At 44.9% G+C, this 26,843-nt stretch overlaps 1 protein-coding gene across 2 annotated transcripts in view; it reads left to right on the forward strand.

Moving 5' to 3' along the window:
- The first annotated feature begins 6,213 nt into the window (after nt 1-6,213).
- The window catches only part of PRKCB (protein kinase C beta), a 308,913-nt gene continuing 288,283 nt past the window's right edge, over nt 6,214-26,843 (forward strand). Inside the window, exons 1-2 of one of the 2 annotated variants that reach the window (XM_036916934.2) lie at nt 6,214-6,565; nt 7,560-7,591. In XM_036916934.2, coding sequence (XP_036772829.1) covers nt 6,393-6,565; nt 7,560-7,591 — 205 coding nt within the window. In that variant the 5' untranslated portion in view covers nt 6,214-6,392. The remainder of the gene's footprint in view (nt 6,566-7,559; nt 7,592-26,843) is intronic. The other variant, XM_036916933.2, reaches the window with a different exon arrangement.

The raw sequence follows: 26,843 nt of genomic DNA on the forward strand, positions 1-26,843 counted from the left end.
TGGTTACAGCATGGGCTCTGGAGGCAGAAGACTCATGTTCCAGTGCTGACAGTTTCTAGCACAGAGCCTCAGAAAAATTACTTAACCTCTTAATTTCTTCATCTTCCCATTTCTGTCTTGATTAAACACTTTATATTTAAAATGGTTAGTGATAAGGAACGACTTGCTTCTGTCATTTGCTATTTGTTTTCTATACACTTTGTATCTTCTTTATTCCTCATTTCCTGCATTACTGTCTTTTTGTGTTTAGCTGTCTTTTTGTAGTGAAACATTTAAACTCCCTTCTCATTTCCTTTTGTGTATATTCTATAACTATTTTCTTTGTGGTTACTATGGGGATTACATTTAAAACTGTACAGTTAAAACACTCTGATTTGAATTTGTACCAGCTTAACTTCAACGAAAACACAAACATCTGCTCCTACAGAGTTCTATCCCCACCTGTTTCAGTTACTGAGGTCACAAAATGACATTTTAAAACATGTCTGTCCTTAAATAAATGAGTAATGTGTTTTTTTTATGATGCATTAGTCTCTTAAATTATATAGGAAACAAAATGTGGAGTTGCAAATCAAAGTTATGATAATACTAGATTATAGGCTAATGATTCTTCTGCAAAAAATGTATTAGTCTCTTAAATCCTGTAGAAAATAAAAAGTGGAGTTACAAGCATTTCTACCATAACACTAACTTCTACAAGTGCCTTTATATTTATCTTTACTGAGATCTTTATTTCTTCATATGGCTCTGAGTTATTGTCTAGTGGACTGTCATTTCAACCTGCATGATTCCCTTATCATTTCTTGCAGGGCAAGTCTAGTGGTAAAAAAAATAAGTTTTGTTTATTGAGGAATGTTTTGATTTCTCCCCCATAGTCTGAAGGACAGGTTTGCTGTTTATAGGATTCTTGCTTGACATTTTTTTTTCTTTTAGCACTTTGAGTATATTAGTCCACAGCTGTCTGATCTCTGAAGTTTCTGATGAGAAATTTGATCATAATCCTATTGAGGATCCCTTGTATGTGATGAGTCACTTCCCTCTGGCTGATTTCAAGGTTCTCTCTTTGTCTTTGTCTCTTGACAATTTGGTTATAATCTGGCTCAGTGTATCTCTCTTTGATTTTATCCTACTTACAGTTATTTGAGCTTCTTGGATGTTTATATTCATGTCTTTCAGTAAATTTGGGAAGTTTTTGGCCATTATTTCTTCAAATAATCTTTCTGTTCTTTCTGTCTCTCTTCTTCTGGAACTCCCACAATGAGTATGTTGATTAATTTAATATTTTCCCACAGATTCCTTAGGCTCCCTTTACTTTTTATCAATCTTTTTCTTCTGGTTCCTTGATAATTTCTAGGTTCTGGGAACCTAGAAGTTCAAGTTATCCTATCTCCAAGTCCATTGATTCTTTGCTCGTCTTTCTTTTTGAATCCCTCTAGTGCAATTTTCACTTTAATTATTGTACTTTTCAGCTCTAGAATTTCAGTTTGGTTTTTTTTTCTCTCTCTTTCATGATATTTCCATTTTGTTCATCCATGATTTTCTTGACTTTCTCCATGTCTTCCTTTAGTTCTTTGAGCATCTTTAACACAGTTGTTTTAAAGTCTTTGTCTAGTAGGTTCTCCATGTGGTTTTTCACTGTTAGTTTCTGTTGGTTTATTTTTTTCTCTCTGGGCTATTCTTTTCTGTTTCTTAATATTAATTTTTAATTATTATTATTAGTAGTTCTACAGTGACCTTGTGAGCTGCTTAACTTTTTCAATTTCTATTTCCTCATATGTCAGATGGGAATTGTGGCATTTTATTAATTCAATAAATATTTACTGAGCTCCCCCTGTGTGGCCCTCAAATTCTTTGACACCATTGAGACATGGGGTTTCTGCTTGAATATAAACTCTGTGACTGCTTTGCCAGTATCATATGTCAGAAATGACACTGTGTCAGTTTTCAGATCAGGCTTTAAGGAACTGTCATCTTCTACTTCCTATGTCTTGGGACACTCTTGTAATTTAACCAACATGTTATGAGAAAGCTCAAGCTGCTAGTGGAGAGGCCCACATAAAGAGTAACCAAGGGCCCTGGCTCAGACCCCTGAGTGAGCTCTCAGCTGACAGCTAGCACAACTTATCAGGCATGTGAGTGAGTATCTTGAAAGTGGATCCTTCAGTCTCCAGTGAAGCCACCACTGCTGATACCACATAGACTAGTGATGAGCTTTTATTTATATTATCCAGTTTTAAAAATCAATTTAATACTATTTAAAATCTCTTTTTTAGAATAGGGATGTCCAAAGAAATATGGTGAGCCACATATATAATTTTACGTTTTCTAGTAGTCACATTAAAAAGGTAAAAACAAAAAGGTGCATTTAATTTTAGAGAGAAATTTGATTTAGCTCAATATATCCAAAATATTATTCCTATATGCAATGAAGATAAAAATTATGAGATATTTTCCATTCTTTTTCATACTAAGTACTTGATATTTCGGGGTATATTTTACCCTTACAATCACATCTCACTTCAACCTAGCTAAAGTCCAAATGCTCAATAGTCACATGAGGCTAGTGATTACTATATTGGAAAGTGCAGCCTTGGAATGAAAGCTATTACATCTCTGCCCCTATTTTACAGAGGAGGAAAATGAGACACAGAGGGAGGAAGTGACTTGCCCAGGGTTACACACTGTAGTGGGTTGAATGGTCGCTCATGTCCTAATTACTGGAACCTGTGAATGTGACCTTATTTGGAAAAATGGGTCTTTGAAGATGTAATTAAGTTAAGGATCTTGAGATGAAGAGATCATCCCAGATTATTTGGATGAGCCCTAAATACAATTACGGATGTCCTTGTAAGAGATACACAGAGAAGATTAGACAGGCAGAATGGAAGACCAATGCATGAGAGAAGCTGATGTGAAGATGGAGGTATCAATGAGAATGCTGTGGCCACAAGCCAAGGAAGTCAAGGAATGCTGACAGCCACCAGAACTTGGAAGAGGCAAGGAAGGATTCTTCTCTAAATCCTCCAGAGGGAGTAAGGTTCTGTAGACATTTTGATTTCAGCTTTCTGGCCTTGAGAATTGTGAGAGAACAAACTTCTGTTATTTTTAGCCACTTAGTTTTGTAATCGTTTGGTATGGCAGCCATAGGAAATTAATATATACAGCAAGTTTGAAGCCTGGATTGAAGAAACTTTGAACTCCATTTTCAGCAAGAGCAACCTGCCTCCTCACTGCCTCTGAAATCTTTCAAGTGGCCTGCCTTCATTCCTTTAAAGCAGAGTGGACCATGCAGGGACTCTGGTGACCTTGAAGGTCCATGCCCAATCTATAAGAAGCTGCTACCCTTTAGCAACATGAGGCACTATGCTATTTGGCCCTCATGTCTTCCCTCATCTACTCAAATGATCTCAACTGCTCTGCCTGCTTCATTCTATTTTCTACAAAGTATCCAGGGTTACCTTTAAAAGATAAACATAAATCACATGAAGCCACTCCTCTGCTCTCAACCCTCTAACGGCTTCCCACTCATTGGAAATTCAAGCTTGTCGCCACATCTGCAATAGCCTGCTACCTTACTGGCCTTGTCTTGTACCTGCTTTCTCCTCTCTGTCCACTCCAGCCCTGCGGAGGCCTCCTTACTACTTCTCCAATGTGCTGAGCACACCCGTTCCCCAGGTCCTTTGCATTTGCTCTTTTCAGTTTGGAACACCCTATCCTCAGATAGACTCATGGCCCACCCTCTCATTTCATTTAGGTCTTTGCTTAGATGTCTCTTTATCATAAAGGATTTTCTTCACCCTGTCACTCTTCATTCCTTTACCATGCTTTACTTTTCTGGACAGCAAGAATCTGCACACCACCTGGTAGAGATTTGTTAGTTGATTAGGTTAATGTTCATCTTCCTCATTATTTTATAAGCTCCATGGAAGCTGGTACTTTTGTTTTATTTAACGATGTGTGGAACAGCACATAGCAGGTACTCAAATTCATTGCTGAGTGAATGAACAAATGAATGAATAGAGGAATGTAGGCTCCATGTGGCCATATCTTTTTTCCTAGAGAAGTCAGACTCTGGATAGTTAGTTGAAATTCTACCGAATGTGAACCAAAAAAAAAAAGAAAAAAAAATTTGCTGAGCTGGCTAAAAAATATATCCAAGGGCCATCAGTTTAAGTCCTCTGCCCTATAAGGATTTAGGTCAAGGAGGAACTGTGTTCCCCCATTTTCAGATGATGCAGCCCTTCCATGAATCAAGTGGTTCTTTGGGGCCCACAAGCCCTTGCATCCCAGGCCCAGGCCCTGTGAGACACTGTTTGTTGTTTCAGACCAAAGTCACCCAGAGCACTGCGTTCAAAAGACAGGATGTGGGCTGCAAGCTTCCAGCATGTCAGTTCAAAGGAAACCTGCCTTGGCAGCACTGTCTCCTGGGATGTTTTCCCAAGCCTCCCTGGGAGGTGACAGGGCATCTCAAAGGACTAATAATAGACACGCACATCCAGTTTCCCAAATACGCCAACCTTAAAAGTGAATGCTATTTTTCTCTTGTTACCTTTGAGTTACTGTGCAGGGCACAGATATTCTATTAAGGCGGTCATTACTCTCACATGCCACGTAATAACGACTTACCACTCAGCAGCATCCAGGCCAACTCATTATAGTGGGACCTGCACTTCACTAGGCTGAAGTTCAGTGTAGTTGGTTCAATTCCACAGCACCCTCCTTCACCTCTCTATCCCAGGATGCTTTGTCATCAGTCTGGCCTAACCATTGTTCAGCAGTAGTGTGACTTTGGGTGTACCTCTTAATCACTCTGAACCTCACCACCCTTATCCATAATGAAAGTTATTGGATCCATGCAGGGTTATTGGGAGGACAGTGCAAGTACTTGTACACCATCCAGCACCTGATGTTTATTATGATTGAACCTTTACTGGACAAGGATGGTGTTAAGGGGTCGTGTCCTTTACGTTTTCATTCATGCACTTGCTCACATAATCACTCACTCATTCAACGAATATTTATTGAACTCTGAGGAGGTGTCAGGTTCTGAGCTCGCTGCTGATGGTGAGCAGCATCTGCTCTCAGAGCCCAGATCTAGTGAAGGAGTTCATAGTCTAATGCAATGCTATGTCCCGGAGTGTGAGGCACGGGGGTGGGGGGAGATGTTGAGATACAGTGTATGGACAGGGCACTAAATCATGCTGCATTTAGACAAAAATTCCTCTTTTGGTTACGTTTACATCCTTCAGATTCCATCCAGTAGAGTCCCAGGAGGATATTAGTATGTCTTTACATTTCTCTAACATTTGTTAATCTTCATTCTTAACAAATAAAAGGTCTCAAATATAGATGTTCTGGGCAAGTGGCAGCATTTGGAAAGATTTTAATAGTATGGGTACCTCTTGCTGTTCAAACTCAGACACCAGACAGACTTTTTTCAGATGGTGCACAGATTTGACCAGCATGTGTGAAGATGGACTGGGTATCAGTGAATATTGAGGAAGTATTGACCTCTTCATCCTTTCCTTCCCCCATTAGCCCCATTTTATGGTTGAGGAAACTGAGTCCCTTCGTGGAGAAGGTAGAGTTCTCTTCTAAATGACCGGGCAAGCAAAGCCGAGAACTGTCTTTGTGGTGGAGTTAGAGATGTATATAAAATAAAGATTGCTCCTCCCCTACCTCTGCAGTACGTGTGTGTATGTGTGTGTGGGTGTGTGGAACCACAGGCCTTTCCGAATGAGTGACAGCGGGAGCCCATCCCTCCAGCGGGAGCCCATCCCTCCAGGAGACGCGTGCAGAATGACCAATGGGATGATGGGGGGTGGATGAGTAGCAGTCTCTGCAGAGGCCGGGGTGGAATCCGTCGCGCCCACCCTTCCCAGCCCTCACCCCCAGCCCCGTCCGTCCTTCCGCTCTCGGGTCCCCCGGGCGCACCCGAGGTGCTCATCTCCTTACTGCAACCCCGGGCCGAGGACGGAGTAAGGGGGGAGGCTCGGGTCTGGCGATCGCAGGCTGCGGTCCCTGCGCCGCAGCGCTGCGGCTGACACTTCGTTGGGAGGCAGGCAGCCTCGGGGTGCCAATATGTAAAGCAGCTGGCGGCGCTGGGCGGGGCCTGGGTGCGATGCAAATGAGGAAGGCGGGGCCTGCGCGGGACCCCGCCTGCCTCCCCCGCAGCTGGGGCCAGCGGTGCCAAGCGCAGCTGGACAAGCGGCTGCAGCTGGGCGAGTGACAGCCCGCTCCGCGCGCCGCGGCCGCCACAGCCGGCGCAGGGGAAGCGCCCGCGGCCCCGGGCGGCAGCGGCGGCCGCCTCCTCCCGCGCCTCCCGGCCCGCAGCCCGCGGCCCCGCGGCCCTGGGGCCGACACCTCTCGGGCTCCCGCTCCCCGCGCGCAAGATGGCTGACCCGGCTGCGGGGCCGCCGCCGAGCGAAGGCGCGGAGAGCACCGTGCGCTTCGCCCGCAAAGGCGCCCTCCGGCAGAAGAACGTGCACGAGGTGAAGAACCACAAATTCACCGCCCGCTTCTTCAAGCAGCCCACCTTCTGCAGCCACTGCACCGACTTCATCTGGTGAGAGCGCGCCGGCGCGCGGCACCTTCCCGGGGCCCCGAGGGCAGCGCCGCGCGCTGGGACCCTCTCCGCGCCCTCCGCGCGCCCGCCGCAGAGGACGCTCCCTGCCCCGGGCCCCGTTCTACCGGCTCCCCGTGGACAGCCCCGCGGGCTCCGGCTCCACGGCCCCCAGACGGCCGGCCGCGGGGCGCCTCCTGCTCTCTCTCCTCCCAGCCGCCTCCCGAGCGCCCCGGGGGCGCGTTGCGGCTTCTTTTCTCCACCTGAGTGGGAGCGCGGGTGTCCGTCCCCCCGCTGGAGGGCAGCTCCTGGAGTGGCCTCTCGCCCGGGGTTGCCTACCTCTCCGCCTCCTTCCGGGCTCCAGTCGCCTTCTACCCCTCCCCTCCTTTCCGGGACAGCGCCCGGGGTGTCCTATCTCCCTGCGGGCGCGGGGCATCCTTTTCTTCGCTGTGTTTGTAGGGCAGCGCCCTGTGTGATCTCTTACTGCGCCTCGAGGGGCTGGGTTCCCCTTTCCACTTCTCGCTTTTGCCCGCTCACATCCCTACAGGGACCTTTCCCTCCTCCTCCTCCAGTTCTTCTAGGCATGGGGACTCCTTTCTCCCTTCCGTGTTCCCCGGGGAACACCACCGCCGCGGGGTCTCTCTCTTTCCCTCTGGATGCTTCCTTACTTCTTTTTCCCCGAGGGCACCCAGGCATCTGGGCAGATCTCCCACCTGCCCTTCACCCCCACTACGACGGGGACACTCCGCCCATCCCGCCACCTGGTGGTCGCAGCCTCCTCTCTCCCGCCTTCTGAGGGGAGGTGGGGGTTACCGCCGAGTCTCCCCTCCACCGAAGGCGGAAGACTCCCCGGGCACCCGCCTGTGGCGAGGAGGCTGCACCTGGCATAGAGGAGCAGGGGGAAAGGGGTGGCTCCGTGGGGCATCCAGCTGGTGACGGGCCCCCGCGCCCCCCTCACCCCCCCAGGCTGCTGACATGCCTCCTTCTGCCTTTGCAGGGGCTTCGGGAAGCAAGGATTCCAGTGCCAAGGTAGGTTGTGGGGCTCTGGGGAGGCCGTTGTGGGAAGTGATGGTGAGAAAGTCTTTCTAGAAGTGACTGAGTTAGGCAGAGCGTGAAGGAATCACCCCTGTTAGAGTCACCTGTCAAGCTAGGACTTCTTGCCACAAAATGGTTCTTTTAAGGGGCATGTGGAATATGGGCAGTGACATATACATAGGAAAGATCAGTGGAGCTGGGGCCCTATACGACAAGGAAGTGCACACACCCCTCTCCCTTCCTAGCACCAGAAGGGTCCAAATGGGTCTCCTCAACCTATTCTGCCGGGCCAATCTTGAAGAAGTGTCTGCAGGGGCCTTTGCTGGGAGGACTTTCCCCCTAATTCCTGCTCACTTGCCCTTCCTTATAAAGTTCTGCCTCTTCCCCTGCCTCACAGAGCTTTCCACAGGTGGCTGCTGCTTCTGCAGGTGGCTTATCCCCTAGAAAGGCAACTTGGTTGTCCCCTGGGCCTCCTCCCAGAGGTGGTTCCAGATGGGGTGCCTCTCAGATTCTGGGTTAAATTGTTCTTTATGTCTTCTGGGTAAATACAGAAAAGGCTTTACACAACTGGTGATCTGGTCCTCACGTCTGGTTTGAGATCCTTGACCTCAGACAGGGATGCCCAACCTCATGATGACTTTTAATCATGTGTGAGGTGGCCTTGGCCAATTCTCCCTCCAGGGACAAATCACCTGTAGACTTGCTTAGCCCTTAGGGTGGTCACACATTTTTTGAATTTGATGTCAATGTTTTAGAACTGGGAGATTTCACTTCATATCTGAATCCTAGCTTCAAGTTTGCTAGGAACTGGTCACACTTCCTTGTTAGAATGCTCACTGGGAGCCGAGAGCACTTGTTTTCATAGGCAGGGCACACATTCACCGTTTGTGTCTCAGTAAATCCCAGCCTGACCTGTTTCACCCATTTCTAGTCCCGGTAGGCATTTGAGTTTGCAACCTGTGGTCTGGAAAGGTTTTTTTCTCTCTCTCAGTGTTAGGCCAGGTGTGGTTGAGTTTGGTGAGAAATGTTACATTTCTGGGGGATGTGTTAGGGGAAAACTGACTGCCCTGGTGAGCTGGGTTTAGATCAGGAGAAGAAAGCTTTTGAGTGTTAAAGAGTCTGAGAGGTGACTTAGCACTGCCCCACAGTCTTGTCGAGTACCCCCATCCTCCACGGAAAAGTCAAGTGTTCCCCAGGGAGTGTGGGTGGTACTGCAGTTGTATACAGCACTTGCAGCATGGCACTGCTGTCCTCTGAGGCTCACACATCTTCTCACTTGAGATCTGGGGCACAGCCCACTCTGCCAGTGAGCTGAGTAGACCTGCCCAGCCTCTCCACCAAGATTTGGGATCCCAGTCTCAGGTGCTGCAACAGAAGACTTCCCCAGTCCCTTTAAGTGGCAACAGCTTAGGCCCTGGTGCAAACAGCTGGGTTATTTCTAGAATGTTGAAACTTCAAGCAGAATAGCAATGGTGTCTTTGAGCCAAAATGTGGAGATAATCTTTCACATTACCTTTCACTTCCATGAATTGGTTTCTGTCTTTGTCTCTTGCTGAAGTCCGGGGTGATTTTTGAACATTAACTGCTGCTTTCCTATCCCACCTGTGAAAAGAGTTGCAAACATCATTCCGGAACGTGCAGGTGAAGACACATCTCAAGCAGGAGATGTTTTTTTTCAATGCTTGGAGAATGGTAGGAATTGTCTGGCATAGTAGAGTAAAGCAGAATTAAATTTTCAAATGGACTATGGTGATTTTAGAGGTAGGAATACTTATTTTTTCTCACCTTTCAGTCTAGGATAGTGGGTATGTGCATGGGCTTTCAGGCAGGTCACTGTGGCTTTGAGTCCTGGCTTTGAGACTTTTTAGCCCATGTCACTTAACCTCTCTGTACCTCAGGCTTCTTGTCTATAAAATGAGTCTAATAACAGTACCTACCTTAAAAAGCTGCTGAGCAGCTCAGCGTTGTTGCAGTAGATAAGAGGCTTGGACCAGAGCTTAGCATGGAGTAAGCACTCAGAAAATACCAGCTCTTATGACTGTGCCCACACTACCCCAGTGGTGTGGCTGGTGTGAGAGAGAAAACTGGCTCTGCAGGGTTGCTTTGCCAGGTGAGAGTTAAACTCCAGCTGTGAACATCTGGTTGCCCCATGCCCCTGCTCTGGCAGTGTGTTCCATTAGGGCTGCATTGGGAGAGAGCAAGAAATGGGACCGGGCAGGCTGGCAGCTCCTAAAATGGGGATGCTTAGGATGGGGACGTCCAGGAAGTGGGGGTGGGGTGGGATAGCAGCGGCGGGGAAGGCTATCCTCAGACATGCTGAGTTACGTGGGATTACTTTTGGCACCATGGAGGAGTTCCTTATCCAAGTATTTTTGGCACAGCGTATTTCCACTTAAAGTGAATTAATTAAAATGTGACCATCGTTTTATAGAAAATACATAAGGTTTTATTCTCTCACCTAAGTCAGAAGTTCACAGCCCAGAGTCCTTTGTTCCTTCCAGTTTTCTGCTGCACCATCCCAGGAGTGACAGTTATCTCATGGTCCGTGGACAATGCTAGGCATTTGTGTCATCACATCCTTACTTCGGCCAGCAGAAAGGAGGAAAGGGTGAAGAAAGGCCATGGACACTGTCAGTCATGGAAGTTGCCACAAGATAGTTCTGCCTATACGCTATTAGCTGGAACCTAATCACATACCCTCACCTTGCTGCAAAGGAGTATGTGGGAAACAAGTTAATTTCAGGTAGCCATGTCCCCAGCTGAAAGGCAGGGTTGGGGGTGTTCCACTTCAAAAGTAGAAGGGGAGAGGGGATATAGGCTTTGCCATTCTTGGGTAGGGGATGTGTTGGATGGTCACAAGGCGAGGAAGCCCCTGAGCCATCAGGCCCCATCATGCGGCGTGGAAGTTAAGTGCTGGGATGGGCTGAGAGAGGAAGGAGGCAAGTTCGTAAACCGTGGACAGTTATGGGTTCCTTTGTGCTTAGGGGTGCTTAACAATGGATTTTCTTGCTTTTGTACTGCTAGAGGACAAAACTCTTATGTTGACTGCCACATAATTTCTCCTTTTTGTTTCTATTTTCTATAAAACCACAGTCTGTGAGGTAGTTTAAGAATGTCTCTGGTGATAGGTGAAACTACCTAAATTCTGGATTAGAAGTGGGACCATTCAGATAAGTAACACAGACTTCTTTCTATGGCATTCCTTAGAAGGGCCTAGAACCTGCATATGTGCTTTAATTGTAATTAAGATAAGCTTTTGGGTGGAATTAGACTCTTACAATCAAGAAACTTTTGTGGTTTGGCAAAGAGAAAAACTTTTTTTTTTAAGGCAGACAACATCAGTAGAAATAGGTAGACAATAAAATACAGAGATTCAGAATTCATAGCAGGGGGTTGGAGTCAGAACTGGATTTGAATCTCTGCTCTGCCACCTATGCAGTGTATGAACTTGGGCAAGTTATCCACTACTGTAGCCTCGGTTCCCTCATCTGTAAAATGGAGCTAATAGTGGCTAGCTCAGAGGGTTATGGTGAGGAGTAGGAGGTGGTGCAAGAGAAATATCCACAGTCAGTGTGAATGACTAAGTAGCATGGTCATTATTACTTGATTAGCTGTAGGAAAAACTGTGTCAACAAGGGACAGAGTTAATTCTGGAACTCACTAAATGACTGTCTCTTTTGTGCATTTAGTTGGGTTTTCTTCTCAGGTATGTTTCTTCCCCAATTTCGGGTAATACCAATGAGTGTGCTGTTTGTATCGTCTTTTCTCAGGCCTTTCCTCATGAGAAAGATCTCAACTTGCCATGGACTTTCTAGAAAAACCCCAGTGCACTAATAATCTGACTGTGAAGACTTTCATTGATGATTATGATGAGTAAAACCAGCTCCTCCCTTTCCTGTGCAAATTAGAAAACATGTTTTTTAAGCTTCCAATATAAATTATTCTTAAAAACCCCTAAAATGTCGCATGAATCCACCCATTGCTATTTTCATCAACATCAACTCCATAGGATAGAAGTTTGTTTTAGGCTGTAGTCGACACGTACAGATTAGAATAGGCACTTTTTCTTTTAAAACAACAAAGATGAAATCGAAGGTTAATTTATTTTTGGCATAGTTTCCCCCAGGAACTTACAATATGATACCCTGCACCTCAGGTTGACCTTTCTCAGTCAAATCACCCAGAGGGCTTTTATTTTTTATTTTTAATGCCGTCACCAAGTCAGGCTGCAACTTGCTGGAGCTTGCTTCTAGTACCCCATTTCCCTCCCTTCCCTGAAGCAGGATCCCAGAAATCGGTGAGTGAAACTCCACTCACCTTTTGGCTTATTCTGAATGTGTCCTGGGGGTTTGATGTCTTCATTTTTTCTCCCTGAAGTGGGATTTCAGGCCCAAAGTCCTGGTTGAAATGAAAATCTTTAGTTAGGTTCATGTTGGGCCTTAAAAATGATGGCTGCTTTGTTGTAGAGGTGAAAGCAAATTCATTTTGAGGTGTAGAGCCCTCAGGGGAAGCTTGAAGCTTTGTCACTGGGCAACAGAATGTTTTTCTTAGTAAAAATGGAAAATATGACCTTTGAAAATCTAGTTGATATGATATACAAGTTCTTAGAAATCAATTAAAAAACATTTTCTCCACGAGCTAGTGGTCCTCCAGGTACTGCTCAGAAGCAGACACAGCATGTTTATGGTGTGTTTGATTACATGAAGAAAAGGACGCAGAGAAGGTAATTGGCCGAAAGATAGACTGAATGTTTGAAACTAATTTATATGCATTCTTGTTATTGGGTCTCTGTCCCTTCCTTTCTCTCTGTCTCTTTCTTTCTGTTTCTATCTCTGTTTCTCTCTGTCCACACACACATGTGTAAATAGATCATTATGTCACAATTTTAAGAAAATGCATCTCTTTTTTGATGCTTTTCAGTTACAGGTAGTTAAATTACTTGGTGCAATTTAAAATCCACGATCTGGTCTTTAGACTTTGCAGTCCAATTAACCCTTGGGTTGTGTAGAGGGATCAGCTGGAAAGTTTGCCATCTCTGGCTGATGCATTCAAAAGCTTGGTGCCTTACCCTTTTTGGCCTTTGATCTAACCATGGCCTCTTGGATTTTACTCATCCTATCTCTCCATTGAAATTGTGTGATATTCTATAGATAGACTGTTGGCCTTTTTATAGATCATACCAAAATCCACAGTGTTTACATGTGGTATTTGGAGGTGTGATGGTTGCTTGAAAACCTGGTAGGAAATCTGTATATGTACCACATCTGTCCATCCATCCATTCATCTATTTGTTCATCCATCCTTCCAGCTATCCACCCATCCTTCTAAAAAGCATTCATTAATCCTGTGTATCAGCACCTGTTTTGGATGGTGGGAATACAATGGTGAATGAGACTGAGAAACCCTTATTGTTACAGAGCTTACAGTGTAATGGAGGAGATAAGATGCTCTACAAGTCATTGCACCAATATTTAATCTCACTTTTGTTAAGTACTTTAAAGGAAATGTACAGGGTGCTATGAGACTGCATAAGGGGATGCTAACCTGTGCAGTGGTTTGGGTAGAGTCAGGGAATTCTTTGGTCTGAGAATTGAAAACAAAAACAAAAGACAACTTCCCTTTCTCTGAGGTAATTGGAGAAAGTCTGAGTTGTCAAGGAGCCAGGGATGAAAAATCTACTGTGGAACTGCTCGTCCTGGGTAGAGACACGCAGGAAGTCTTATCTCTGTGACATTCCATAAAGAAACCCTGAATCTTTATTTGTGCCACTGTTGCAAGTAAGATGAATATTTAGTAGAATTTGACAGTTACTTTAAGATGGCATCTCTCTCAGACTGACAGAGAACTTCTTCTCCTCTTAGCTAGTAACTCAGATAATGAGCTGACTAATTACATGTTCAGGGGTTGCAGTTTGAGGTGGCTGTTCTAAAGCAGAAAATTTGGACCATTTCAGAGAGGTACAAATCTGAGCCAATAGATTGGGAATAAATAAAAAGAGAGGGCAAAGCATTTCAATGAGAGGCATTTCTGAGCTGAAAGCCCATTTTCAGGGGCCCAGGATCACTCACATTGCCTCCGGAATACCTTCCTCACCTGGTTCCATGTCTGATAGTCTACAACTATTGATTCTTTTGGCTTAGGCAGTGTTTTCTTTTGCTTGGAAGATAATTTTGTAAGTAGGTTCACATAAGCCATGTTGAATCACTTACAGAGAAATATCCTGTGTCAATTCTCTTTCCATCTTTCTGCTTCCACCAAGGAGAAAGTCTCAGTTTGGTGCTAACATGTCTTTAACACCTGACATAAATCTGGGCACATAGTAAATGTTCTTTATTTTTTAGGAACCACAGGGAATTATGAGAACATAAAGATGTGTTACTTTCTACCTGTGAGCCATTTCCCACCCCTACTTTTGCTTAACTTTGAGTTATGTTCTGTTCTACCTCTGGACCTAATTTCATGTTGGCTATTCCTCCTTGTGAAAAGGGAAGGAGAGTTCAGGGTCTTTCCTGGAAATGTTTGGTATTGGAAGGAAGCTGGATGTTGCAGAGAATCGAAAGGCACAGCCAGGGTCTGGAAGGGTCTGGAAGAGATGGTAGCTTTTATTCAGGAGTGTCCGCCTTTCGGTATTACTATTGTTGTTGTTGATGTTACCTTTTCATTGTCCTTTGTCCCACTGGTTTGTTTCTCCTGGATGTCTCCTTTTCCCTCTCCCATATGCAGAAGGTTGCCCTACTGAGTCAGAAGGGGAGCTCAGACCCAGACTAGACAGGTTCTGAGCCCTTCCGATTGAGCCTTGGCATTTGCTAAGTATTGTTGTGCCCTGTTTCCTTGAGTCCCCCGTGTGGAGCCGCAGTCACCAGGCTCAGTCGCGAGATGCAAGAGCAAAACAGGTCTTTATTGCTAGTTCGAACTAGGGTCTCAGTGGCCCGTCAGAACACAGGACTTTGTCTGAGACCCTGAACAAAGTTCCCTTCTTGCTTTTATACTTTTGGAAGAGTTAGGGGCTTTCCAAGGGGGGTGGTTTATTGTGACCTTAGCTGATTGGCTGAGGAGGGTCAGGGTCTTGTTGCACAGGTTGCTGGGCATGGTTTCCTTGGGAATGGACGTGGCTTGAGTGGGAAACTTCTTACTCAAGATGGAGGACGCAAAACAAAATGGAGGCAGTCCGGTTGGCTAGGGGTCATGTAGGGGACATAGTTATTCAAGATGGAAGACACAAAATGGAGGCAGTGTGAGAGATGGAAATTAACTTAGCTCAACAATAACCATGTTCTGGAGGGGAATTCTAGACTCTTCTTTCATCTTGCCACTGCCCAGTGACCAGACTTTGGGCTTCTAGATAGGCAGTATAGGTTGGGCTTGAGGGTGCAGGCTCAAAAATCAAACAGACCTGATTTCGATCCTGGAGCTATCTCCTTATGGCTCCGTGACCCTCAGCTGGGGTCCTGCCTTTATCCACCCAGCCATCTATCCACCCACAAATCCATTCATCTATCCACCCAGCAACTTTTCCATCCATTATCCATACATCCACCCATTTCTCCATCTGCCTCATGGAATTTACATTCCAGTAGATGCAGAAGGCAATTAACAAATAACTTAAAACACATACAGTTGACCCTTGAAGAATGGGGAGGTTAGAGGTGCCGACTACTCCCCACTCAGTCGAAAATTCACATATAACTTTTAACTCCCCCCAGACTTAACTACTAACAGCCTACTGTTGACTGGGAGCCTTATTGATAACATAAAGTCAATTAACAATATTTTGTATGTTTTATGTATTATATACTATATTCTTACAATGAAAAAGCTTTTTTTTTCAAATTTTCTCAAATTTCCAAAAACTTTCCCATATGTTAAATGTTTATTAAAAAGAAAATCTGCTGTAAGTATACCTGCGCAGTTCAAACGTGTGTTGTTCAAGGGGCAACTCCATATTGAATCATGTCAGGTTGTAATATGAGCTTTGTAGAGAAAGTAAGAGATTATCCTTTCCCTTGAAGATCTTTCTGGTCTTTTGAGAGGAACACAGCACATGGCCAGTGACTTCTGATAGGTAGATGAAAAGTATTACAGCAAGGGGGTACAAAAGCTTTGGATGACATCCTTCCACATTGGGGGCGGGGTGAAGAAGACTCCACAGAGGAGATGACATCTGAGAACAGTCTTACATCAGGAGTAGGAGTCCCAGTTTGGCAAAGGGGTGGGGGCTGAGGAGGGTGTTTCACACAGAGGAAGCACAAGGTGAATAGGGAGGGGAGAACAGGGTACATGCAGGGAGCGGGAAGGAGGGGCGTGAGGGCGGGGCTGATGGGGGAGGAACGTCACACCGTCCCATTGGTGGGTTTGGACCTCGTGTAGAGACTAGGAAGTGGTTGTTGTCATTGTTTTAAAGTCGGATGTGTGGGGGTGAGTGAAATGGCCAAATTGTTTGAAGGAGAGGAGCATGAGATGAGATGCATTTGGAAACAAAAATCGCCATGACTCAGATCCTGAAATTCCAGGTTTGTGGGGTTGGAGGTCGGGTAAGAGAAACGGAAATGACCATTTCAGAAGCAGTGGGGGAGTGTTACCAGAGAATCTGGGGGCTGTTGATATTTTTCGCCTACTAAAGAAACATTTGGATTTTCGTGTCAGTCATATTGTTGATCGTTCTATTTTTGAGAGGTGGTTACTGGGTTATTTTTATGATTCTAACAATAGGGATATCACTCCTCACCGCATCCTTAGGCGGAGGGGGCTGTAGAAATGATTTTTTCTAGGAGAGGAACCCACCCACTCTCTTCTTTCTCCCTCTCTTCTGCTGTCATTTCCCCAGCACGTGTTTGAGCACATGCTGCCGTGGTGAAGAGTCTGCTTTGGAGATAGAAAGGCTTTGACTCAAATCTTGGCTTTTTATTATGGGGCCTTGAACATGTTACTTAAACTCTTTGAGCTTTTGTTCCTTCAGAGGTAAAAGGAAACAGGACCTGGTTTACAGGGCACATGTCAAGTGTTTCCTTCTTGCCTTGCCTGGCCTATAGTGAGCACTCGATATACGGCAGCCATTTCAGTCATTCCTTGGGCTGGGCACTGTCTTGTCCTTACCGGCTGTATGATCTTGTGGGGAGGCGAGGTGATGCTCCTGGATCAAGGAGGTGATGGAAGAGTGTGCTCAGAGGTCACGGTCAGCAGCACTAGAGGCAACATTCCGTGGGTCAGAGCCAGAAATGTGTAGTTGGGAGTCAGAGAACATGGGTAAGAGCAGCGCTTTCCAAGCAAGAGTTTCCCGGCTTTTGGTGGTTTAATTTGTAGGAAACTTCCGAAAGCTGAAATGAAATCTGTGATTGTCCCCTCTGCTGCCTCATGCTGAAAATCTGTTGATGGCATTTCAACTTTAACTAGATTTCTGATCATTTCACCTTTAAAATTTTCATTCTCTGCATGGAATGTTTACATGATCTTTTGGGTTGAAGAAGAAGCTGGCAAAAATGTGGGTGAAGGTGAAAGGTGAGGCCCACAAGACTGTCTCTTGTCCTGTGATTGTAGGGATGGTGGTTTTCATGGGGTAGCCCTGTTCTGAAGATCTTTCTTCCCTCCCTAAAGATGGGAATCAGTCTTTAGAGTTTTAGGCAATGTTGTGAATGAGAGTTTTGATAGCTATTTGGATTTCTGTGTATGTGACAAAATTTATGGTTGGGTGTATTGATATCTACCTGGGCCAAACAGAGCACTTAGGGAAGCAGGACAGCATGTAGATTGATGAGGGACCTCTTTCTGCTTCAGTTAGAGATCCACATTTCAGTGGGTGGCTTTCTATTCTTTCCAGGGTAAATTCAGAATCCTTAACATGAGTTACAAATCATTGTTGTGGGCCTTAATGAGCCTCTCCTTTACTTATGTTTCACTCTAGCTGAAGACCCAACTGGTCTACCTCTATCACGATACACTCCTGCCCACCCCAGGGCTTTTGCACCTGCTCTGTCTTCAGCTTGATTTGTTTGCTCTTCCCTATCTTCCCCTACTCACCACCTACTCATCCTTCAGAACTGAGCTCAAACGTTATTTCTTCAGAGAAGCCTTCCCTGATCTTCCAAATCAGGTTCGCCTCTTGTACAGTCTCATAACCCTGGGTCATTTTTACATTTTCTAATTATATATTTACTTGAATGTTTAGTGCCTGTCTTTGCCACTAGAGTGTAAGTTTTGTGAGAGTAGGGACCACGTCTGTTTCATTTCCTGTTGTTTCTGTAGTACCCAGCTCCATACCTCACACATAGTATGTGCTCAATAAACGTTTATTGAATGAATAGATGATACAGGGGAGAGATGACTCAAGAGAGGGAGTCATTTGATTTGGGTTTTGGTGCTAGTTTTGCTATAGCTTGATGTATGATTTTTATTGAGTGTATCACTTCCTAGTTTACAAGTTCTAATCATTTTTGTTTGAACCAAAAAAAAAAAAAAGTCCTTGTTAGAGCCTGTAGGGAAGTGATTTTCAGAAGTAAGTGAATGCTGCAGTCCTAAGTTAGGACACAGCCTCACGCTCTATCCATGCTTCTCTGTAAAGATAAACAGTTTCTCTACTGAAGGACCTGCCTTATTCATCATGGGCCCTGGTTGACTGGGGTGAAAAGAATTTTCTTTAATCTAATATAAATTGGAAGCTACTTCAATGCCCGTCAGCTGCAGAATAGTGGACACACAGTGGAATATTGTACAGCAATCAGAATGAGCAAAGTGCAGCTATATACAAAATAGGTGACTCTCCCAAACATAACATGAGGTTAAAAGCCAGACACAAAAGAGTAGATTCTGTGTGATAAGTTCAGGAACAGGTGAAGGAGTTAATCCCAGGCAAAAGAGGTTAGGATCATCATTACCTGGGGGCAAGGGGATTGGTGGGGACTGAGAGGGACTTTTTGGGTGGTGGCCACGTTCCGTTTCTTGATCTGGGTGTTGGTTACATGGGTATGTTCACACTGTGAAAGTTCATTGAGTTGTATACTTATGTCCACTTTTCTGTTAGGTATATTACACTTTAATAAAAACATCTAAAGCATAGACTTTTAAATCGTTGTGGCTGAATCAGAAATGTTAGCTGGGACTTTTTCAGTTTTGCACACAGAAGTGAAATCCATGTGGGAGACAAGCACCTTCTGGAGTCCCCCACTGAGGGATAGTGCTATTTGCCTTCTTGAGCGGGGGACATCTGCTTCCCATTCCAATGTTGCCTATTGGTTACAAACTGTAAAACAAGGAAGCCAGGGCGACCTGACAATTTTCCACCCAATAATTTAGTTCTGTTAATACCCAGAAAACTTGAGGTCATCCATTATTTTAGGGCTTGCATTTAAAAAAATCCTGTACTTAGGTATTCATAAGAATCTATTAAAGCTGCTACAGGTATGTCTTGACGTCTCCATGGCTTGACAGACAGGATTTATTTTTCACTTATGGCACAGAGCAGTGCAGGTGATCCCGGTCACTATCTTCCACACAGTCATCCAGGGCTCCAGGTTCCTCTACGATAGGTCAGATCTCCATTTATCAGAGAATGTGAGAAAACAAACTCATTTCACCACCACCTCAGCCTGGAAAAGATGTGTATCATCTCTACTCACATTCTGTTCACCAGAACACAGGCACAGGGCCAGTCAACTGCAAGGGGCCCTGGGACATGTCAACCAGCCGTGTGTCACAGGGAAAAGAAAACAGGTGTTGGTGACTGCAGCGAACCCTGCTCCTATCCCCAAAGCCATGATTTCCTTTGGGATGGTGTATCCAATTTTTCTCTAACTTTACTTCAATAAAACTGAAATGTGAAACTCTAGAGCTCTTCATCTCATCAGACATAGGAGAATATGTTTGGAGGAGAGCACAGTCTGTGTTACTAAGAGTGAAACAAAAAGCACGCTTCTGGTTTTTAGCTCTTAGGACAATCTGGTTCTTGTCAGAATGTCCACTTTTCCAGCCAGTCAGAATTCTTGCCTCTTCCAGTTGCCAGTGGACATGATAAACATTTCTATTTGGGTCAAGGAGAGGATTGCCAAGTTGTTTTCTTTTCATTTGTCACCTGTCCTATAGAAGAATCCTGTGGGGTTCTACTTTTGGACATTTGGACACCTAACAAACCAATTATCTATTGGTGTGTAACAAACTACTTCAAACCCTAGTATCTTAAAATAACCACCATTTATTTAGCTGTTGTTTCTAGGGGTCAGTGGTTTGGCCTGGGCTCAGCTGGGTGGTTCTTGTGAGGTGGGCAATGATTGGCCATTCTTGGCTGGGCTTGCATGTCCGGGATGCCCGGAACAATGGGATCCTTTCCCCAGGTGGTCTCTCATCGTCCAGGGGGCTAGCCCAGGCTTGGTCACATGGTAGAGGGTGCATCCACAGTGCACAAAGCAGAGACTTCAGGGCCTCCTGAAGCTAGTAAGTAGCCTCAGTGTTACTTCTGCCATATTCTGTTACCGAAAGCAAGTCATAAACACCATCCCATAAATAAAGAAGAAAATAGAGGAGGGAACAGACTCTCTTGATGGGAGAAGCTGCAAATGATGTGTGGCATTTTGGGGAACCACCAGATCAGTTTCAGTGCAGTGCTCATGGCTACTCAGCTAAAACATGCTCCAGTATGGCGTGTGTCTGCTGAACTGCACTTGTATCTGTGGGAGGTCCCACTCCCAAAGTGAGGGCCCCTGGCTTACACCTGACAAGAGGACTTACCTTCTAGGGAAGTGGCTGGGTCAGATGAGCTGCTGTACTGAGGGTGTACATGAAGCACTGAATACTACCACCATTACCAGTGAATACTGCCAACATTCCTAATGAATGCCACTAACATTACTACTTAATACTACCACTGTAATGACTGAATATCCCTCTGTTACTACTGAATACTACCACCATTACCACCATTACTGTCACTCAGGTCCTGCTATGCACTTGGCTCTACACTAAGAGCTTGAGACTCAGAACATGTGGCCCCTGCCCTTGAAGAGGGAGAGATCCAAGACAGAGACAGATAGAATCTGTGAATCCAGCATGGCAGGCATGACCACAGAGCTGGGGTGGAGTAGGATGAGGCCAGGGGCATGGGTTCAGACTCCAGCGACTTCACTGACCACGGGTGAGGTCTTGGGCACCGTACCCTCTTTATTCTTTGGTTTCCTTTTCTGTGAAATGAAGGTAATGACACAGATCCTACTTCCCATGGCATTGTGTGGGTGGGATGAGACATGGCATGCAAAGAATGTGCTCATTAAATGTTCTGAAAAAGAAATTTTCAAATATATTCTTGAAGAATATCCTAAAGGTATCATTCTCACTTAGTTCTCCAGCTGTGCCCCTGGCCTGGGTCACTGCTGCTTTGTCTTACAAGGTGGAGATTTGCACACAGGTGACTTATTGGAGTAGTTCCCCTTGGGAACAACACCTGTAAGGTATTAAGGGAAGCAGTGAGGGTGGGGGTGGGGTGGGCGCTGAGGGGGTTGGAGGACAGCTGGGGGGAAGGGAGAAGCTGACCTGGGGCACAATGGTTGTAGCTGAGGTGAAAGCTAACTCCATGGCTGGAGCTGGGATGGCCCTTGAGAACTGGGACACTGGGGGCCTGCACCAAGTGGGCATCAGCTGTGGGCTGCTCTTGGGAAGGTGGCATTACCTTGTGTGGGGAAAATGGAAGTTCCTATGGCCAGGATCCTCACCTGACCCCAAACTACTTGATGCTGTAACTGGCCTACTGCTAGGCTGATGCTTCCACACCCTAGGCAATGAGCTAGTATTAACTGAGTTACTATATAAAGAGCTCTGCCCAGTGCTCTGGGCAGAAGCAGAGACAGACAGGGATTACAGATCTGCAGACTGCTGGATGCAGATGTGATTCTAGTGCTCGACCTACCACCAAGAGAATAAATCCAGGTATAAACCCTTTTACCCCAAGAAGGTTCCGTTGTTGTTTCTTGGTCTCACTGAATCCATAGCGACCTTGCCTGGGGCTGAAAACCTCAGGCAAGACACTTGGGCAAGCAGTCTCTTCAAGGGAGGATTCCCAGAGAGGATGCAGCTGTGAGCTGTTGGCCTTCAACACTCCCAGCTGCTGGGGGAATGAGTGCCTTGTCCCTGCAGTTGTGAGGAGGGTTGAGGGCACACACTACGGGACCCAGCACATGCTTCCAGGTCTCTCTTAGAGGTCCAGTCCAAACTATACTTCCTTGGCCATTAGTAAGCCTGTGGGGCTTCACTGGTCCCTTCACTGAACTGATTTAGTTGCTATCTGGATTCATAGATAGTATCTCGCCAGAACTGGAATACCATTTACAGAGAGCCTGAATCCAAGAAGGCCTAGGGACATGGCAGTGGCTTGCCCAAGGTCATCCGGCTGCCAGAAAGGTGATCTGGGATTCGCACACCTGACCTAATTTCTCTTACACCATATTCCCCTGAGTCACAGGAGATGCCACCTGTATTCTAAAGCCTGGACTCCTTGACTTCAATGCCTTGTTGCCCTTATCCCTTAGTCCTTTTTGCGATTCCACTCTGGCATGAGTTTTCTTGAGTTCACCTAAATGTATTTTTTAAGAATTGTGGATCATTGGTCATTAAAGGGTCAGGAAATCAATTTAGTAGGTCACAAACCCCATGAATGGGAAATACCAAATACATAACACTCAGGACATGTAAGTATTGTTATATAAAACTTTAATTTCATGTATACACATATAGGCATGTGTGAACTGGGTCAAATGTAAAATGTGTTTCTCACTGTAGATAATGTCCAATGCAGTTTGAAAATCATTGTGAAAAGCAAAGAGAAGAGGCACTGGAGGCTCATGAAATTGGCTCATGGGCTGTTGAGGCTTTACTTACTTCCAGAAATGATGTATAAATGCATTGTTTTGAATTATTTATAGACATTTTCACCCCATCACAATATTGTAAGATGATTATTATCTTTGAGCTTTAACATATCACTGATGAAAGCTATTTATCCACATAGAATTCTAAGTATAAGAGAAAAGATAGAGGAGATTTTTAAAAATGGAATTGTTGGTTTCGTGGAACTGTCTGGCCTGCCCTGTCACTTGGGAGCAGTGTCAAAGTACCGAGTCAAGGGCTAGCAGAGAGCTGTCACTTTCCTGTAGAGAGAAGTAGCTGGTTATCCTGGGTGATAATGTGCACTGGGAAAGAAGTGTTTTATGAACAGAATCAGCACAGAGGGAAGGAGGAGGTGCTCAGGGGTTGCACAGAGACACTGGAAGATGCGAGAACAGCATGCCAGCATGAAGGTGGGTTGTATCCATATGGTTGCACTCTGCTAAGGGCAGCCTCCAGCTGGGATTCCAAGGGCTGGGATTTACTGTGTGTTTATATTTGGTGTTGCCAATAGGCGGGGGCCCAAATGACAGCTGGCCTTATTGTGTTTCCCTTTTGGCCTTCTCTGATTTGGGGCCCAAGGACCACAGGGTGGCCAGAGTGCTTCAGAGGGGACAAAAAACTCAAGTTCAAGAAGAAAATGAAGTCAGAACTGGTCTCTGCTTGAGTGTCTGTGTATGTTCCTTTGCAATCCCTAGGAGGGTCTCTGTTTGCTGGGGAAATAGTAATTTTCCACTTTCTGGACATCTTCAAATAAGGTTTTCAGATATTGCTGAACCGATCTGATGTTCATTGAGCACTTACTAGGTGCCTGGTGCTGTTCTAAGTGCTTTACATCTATTAACTCATTCAGTCCCCACAACAATCCCATGAGGTTGCTTCTATTATTATATTCTTACTAAGAAAAATTTCCCCAAATTAGAGTTAGGGTTGTACAAAAGAAGTATGGGGATGACAGTGGAGACAGTGATGCGGAGGATAGCTAATGTGATCCGGGCATTTCACAAACTTCCTCCCTTTGAATCTTTACCCTCTATTAAGATCTACTGTTATGATTTCCATTCATAGATGAAGAAACAGCTCAGTGAGGATAAAGAATTTTCCTGATAATTGAAAAGCCTAGATTGAGTTCAGGTTTCTCTGAGTCAGATTCTAAGTTCATAGCCACTAAGGTGAAGGGCTCGCAGTGGACATGGGGCACCGTGATGGGCAGAGCGAGGCAGAGCAGCATTCCTGCAACCTCTGGGGTGCACGATGGTGACCCAGCTCGTGCCTCGGGGCCAGGAAAGCTTGCTTGCCACGGCATTGGGTGGAAATGGCAAAACTGACAGGGCATGTACCTAGTAGGAGGAATGTTCCATTAGACTGTCTTTTTTTTCCCGTGAGGGAGTTTACATATCTGCAGATTTTTAGCCAAAACCCTGGATAAGGAATTCAGAACATGACTTCTGGTCAGTGGTCTCTTGGTGGTCATGTGACCAGAGTCAGCTGATTTCTTTGTTCTGGGTTGCTGGGCTGGGAGGATAGGCTGAGAACATGAGAGTCCTCGTAATTTGGAAGGAAGGGGTCACATACAGCAGACATGTCCATGGAATGATAATACTTCCCCAAAGACCTGTTCTAATTTGTTGAGACATGGAGCTGACTGCTTCACACATGATCTCATTTCTAAAGTCTGTAGCAGTGTAAGAGATCAGTCTTATTTTAACTCCATGAAGAATGTAAGGTTTGAGGATATTAAGTAACTTGCTCCTGGTATTGCAGCTAAAAATATTTGAAGAGGATGAGAGACCTGGTTGTCTGATTCTGAAGCTTGTGGTTCAAGTACTCTGCTAGGAGCCCTGATTGGCCTTTAGCCAGGGCACAGCAGGTGACATATCAAGGTGTGGTTTACATCCCTGTGTATCTTTTCCAAAATCCACTCAAAGGAAAGTATTATAAAAGGAATACTAGCACGGTACAGTCCAACTGGCACAGTGGGCCATATGTCCTCATGTACAGGGGGAAATAAGGCGTATGTCTGCCCTCAAACAGCTCCCAGTCTATACAAAAGACTCATGAGTCAAACATTTATTACACAGTGTGATATATATATGAACTATAATGGTGGTGGTGGTGAAGATACTGGGGGTATCCCACTTCCCAGGGTTCTGGGAAGGCTGCAGGGAGAAGCTCAAGTCCTAAATTTTGAGGAAGCAGAAGCAGTGAGGGAGTGAGGAAGTTCAGTGAGATGGGAGGAGAAGAAGCAAGAGAGAAGGGTCCCTTGTGAGGAGGAAGCAGTTGAAGGACTGGGGAATGTTAGCTTTGAGAAGAGATTTGGAAGAGGCAGAGAGAAGGCAGGAGAACTTTGAGAGGAGAGAGCGAGAGACCTTGGGGTTCCAAAGTGAGCACGGCCCTTTTCAAGGCAGTGAGGCCAGTAGCTCTAAGTGCTGATGAGAGGGTGGTCAAGTAAGGAGGACACCTTCAGGGGAGGCAGGAGGAGAAAGCACAGACGGAAATGTGAAAAGAAAATTGGTGGGAAATAAGTTTAGAGGCCAGGTGAGAAATTCTTACCTGATGGTTTCAATTTGCTTTATGAAGGGAAAAAAAAAAGAGAAATTGGACAGATCTGGATTCAAATCCTATGACTCCATGCCAATTTCTTATTCTTAGCTTCCTTATTTTTAAAAAGGAGTAAATGATAAAGATATTACCTTCCTCGTGAAGTTGAGAGGATCAAATATGGTAATGTCTGTGTGGGTCAGAAAAGCACTCTGCCTGGCACACAGTACAGAAGAAAAGAGTAGTGTGACTGACAGCAGTTGACTTTTTGGGTACTTGATGAACAGGGGTATCATACATAGCAGCAGAAAATTCAGAAAAAGGAGAAAGCGTGGGGATGAAGATAGTGAATTCTGCATTGCTATGATGAGTTTAAGATACTTGTGGTACATCCAGGTGCAGGTGTCCAAAAGGCAGCTGGGGATAATGAGGAAGAAGCCAGGGATGGAGGAAAGATCTGGCAGTTATGAATACAAGGAGGTATTTTTCAAAATATCTAAAGCATGTTACTGGTGGTACTCAAAGATTTTAATTATATATAATGTGAAACAGCATGCAATTACATAGTTTTTTCCTTTCTCTTTAAATTTCTTTCAGTTCTGATTGTTATGGAGAATGTCTCAGTTTTGTGCCATCATGTCTTAAACATGTTTCTAATGCATGCTCATCTGCCTCTTCAGTAAGATGAATGAGGCAGTCTCAGGCTTAGAGCTATGTGGCTGTCTCAATTAAAAATTTTCATTTTCATTGTGTTGTTCATGTGTCTTCTATGTAGAGCAGGTGTTTCTAGTTTTTCCAGTTCTAGTGGTGGCTCAGAAAGGATGCTTTTTAATAATAGAACACTTAACAAGCTGTCTGAAGATAGGTGGTTCTAGGGTTAGCAAAATCAGAGGCTTAACAAGGTCATCAAAGACTCAGGACCCTCCCAGTTACTTCTCTGCCATCCTCAAACTGTCATCAATATCTCCCTGCTTGGTCCCAAGAAGACTGATAAGTTTCAAGAGTTACTTCCTCACAGGGCAACATAAAAGCAGGAAGGAAGGGGACACAGGACAAAAGGTTTGTCTTCTGGTACCTCATATCACACCCTGGAATGGTGGTAGCTATCTTTTGACTATGAAGGACAAGGCTGATCTGTGAATGGCAGTGTGGAAAGGTAAAGGGGAACTGTATCCTTCATAATGTCACTGAGTGAATGAATTAACTAGTCTTTATATAGCCCAATCTCTGGAAATTTTGTTTTTGGCTAGATAATTCTCTTACTGCTTAATTAGATAAATTCTCTTCCTGCTTAAACCATTTCAAGATGATTTTTTTTGTTACAGCTGAATGCATCGTATCTCAGACAACTTCAGCTTATTGACCAAACCTATTAGGAGTTATTCCTCTCTTTTTTTCTTGGTTGGTTATGTTTACCCTTGAGACTGCGTCATATTTTCCTTGTTTTTCATATGTTGATTAATTTTTGATTGTGTACTGGACATTGTGAGTGCTATGTTGTGGAGACTCTAGATTCTGTTGTATTCTCTGAAGAATATTGATGTTTTAGTCTTAGTAAGTTATTGACTTGGTTGGACAGTAAATTGTCTTTTGGATATCAGCTCAGATGTCAATTAAAAAAATTTTATCTTTGAATCTTCTTTGAGGCTGTCCCATGCATGCATGGTTCAAGAGTCAGCCAGATAGGATAGAGTTTATGCACAGAATTTGGGGCTCCTTCTCTCTTGGTTTTCTCTAGTCTTGGATTCCCTTCTTTCTTCCCGGTATCTGTGGTTGACCTGAAAGTTGTCCTCTGGTTCTGCAAGCCAGAGAGATGTAGGGTTTTGTGCTGGAGTTTTATCATTGC

Source organism: Manis pentadactyla, chromosome 10 (genome assembly GCF_030020395.1).
Source record: "Manis pentadactyla isolate mManPen7 chromosome 10, mManPen7.hap1, whole genome shotgun sequence".
NCBI classification, from domain to species: Eukaryota; Metazoa; Chordata; class Mammalia; order Pholidota; family Manidae; genus Manis; species Manis pentadactyla.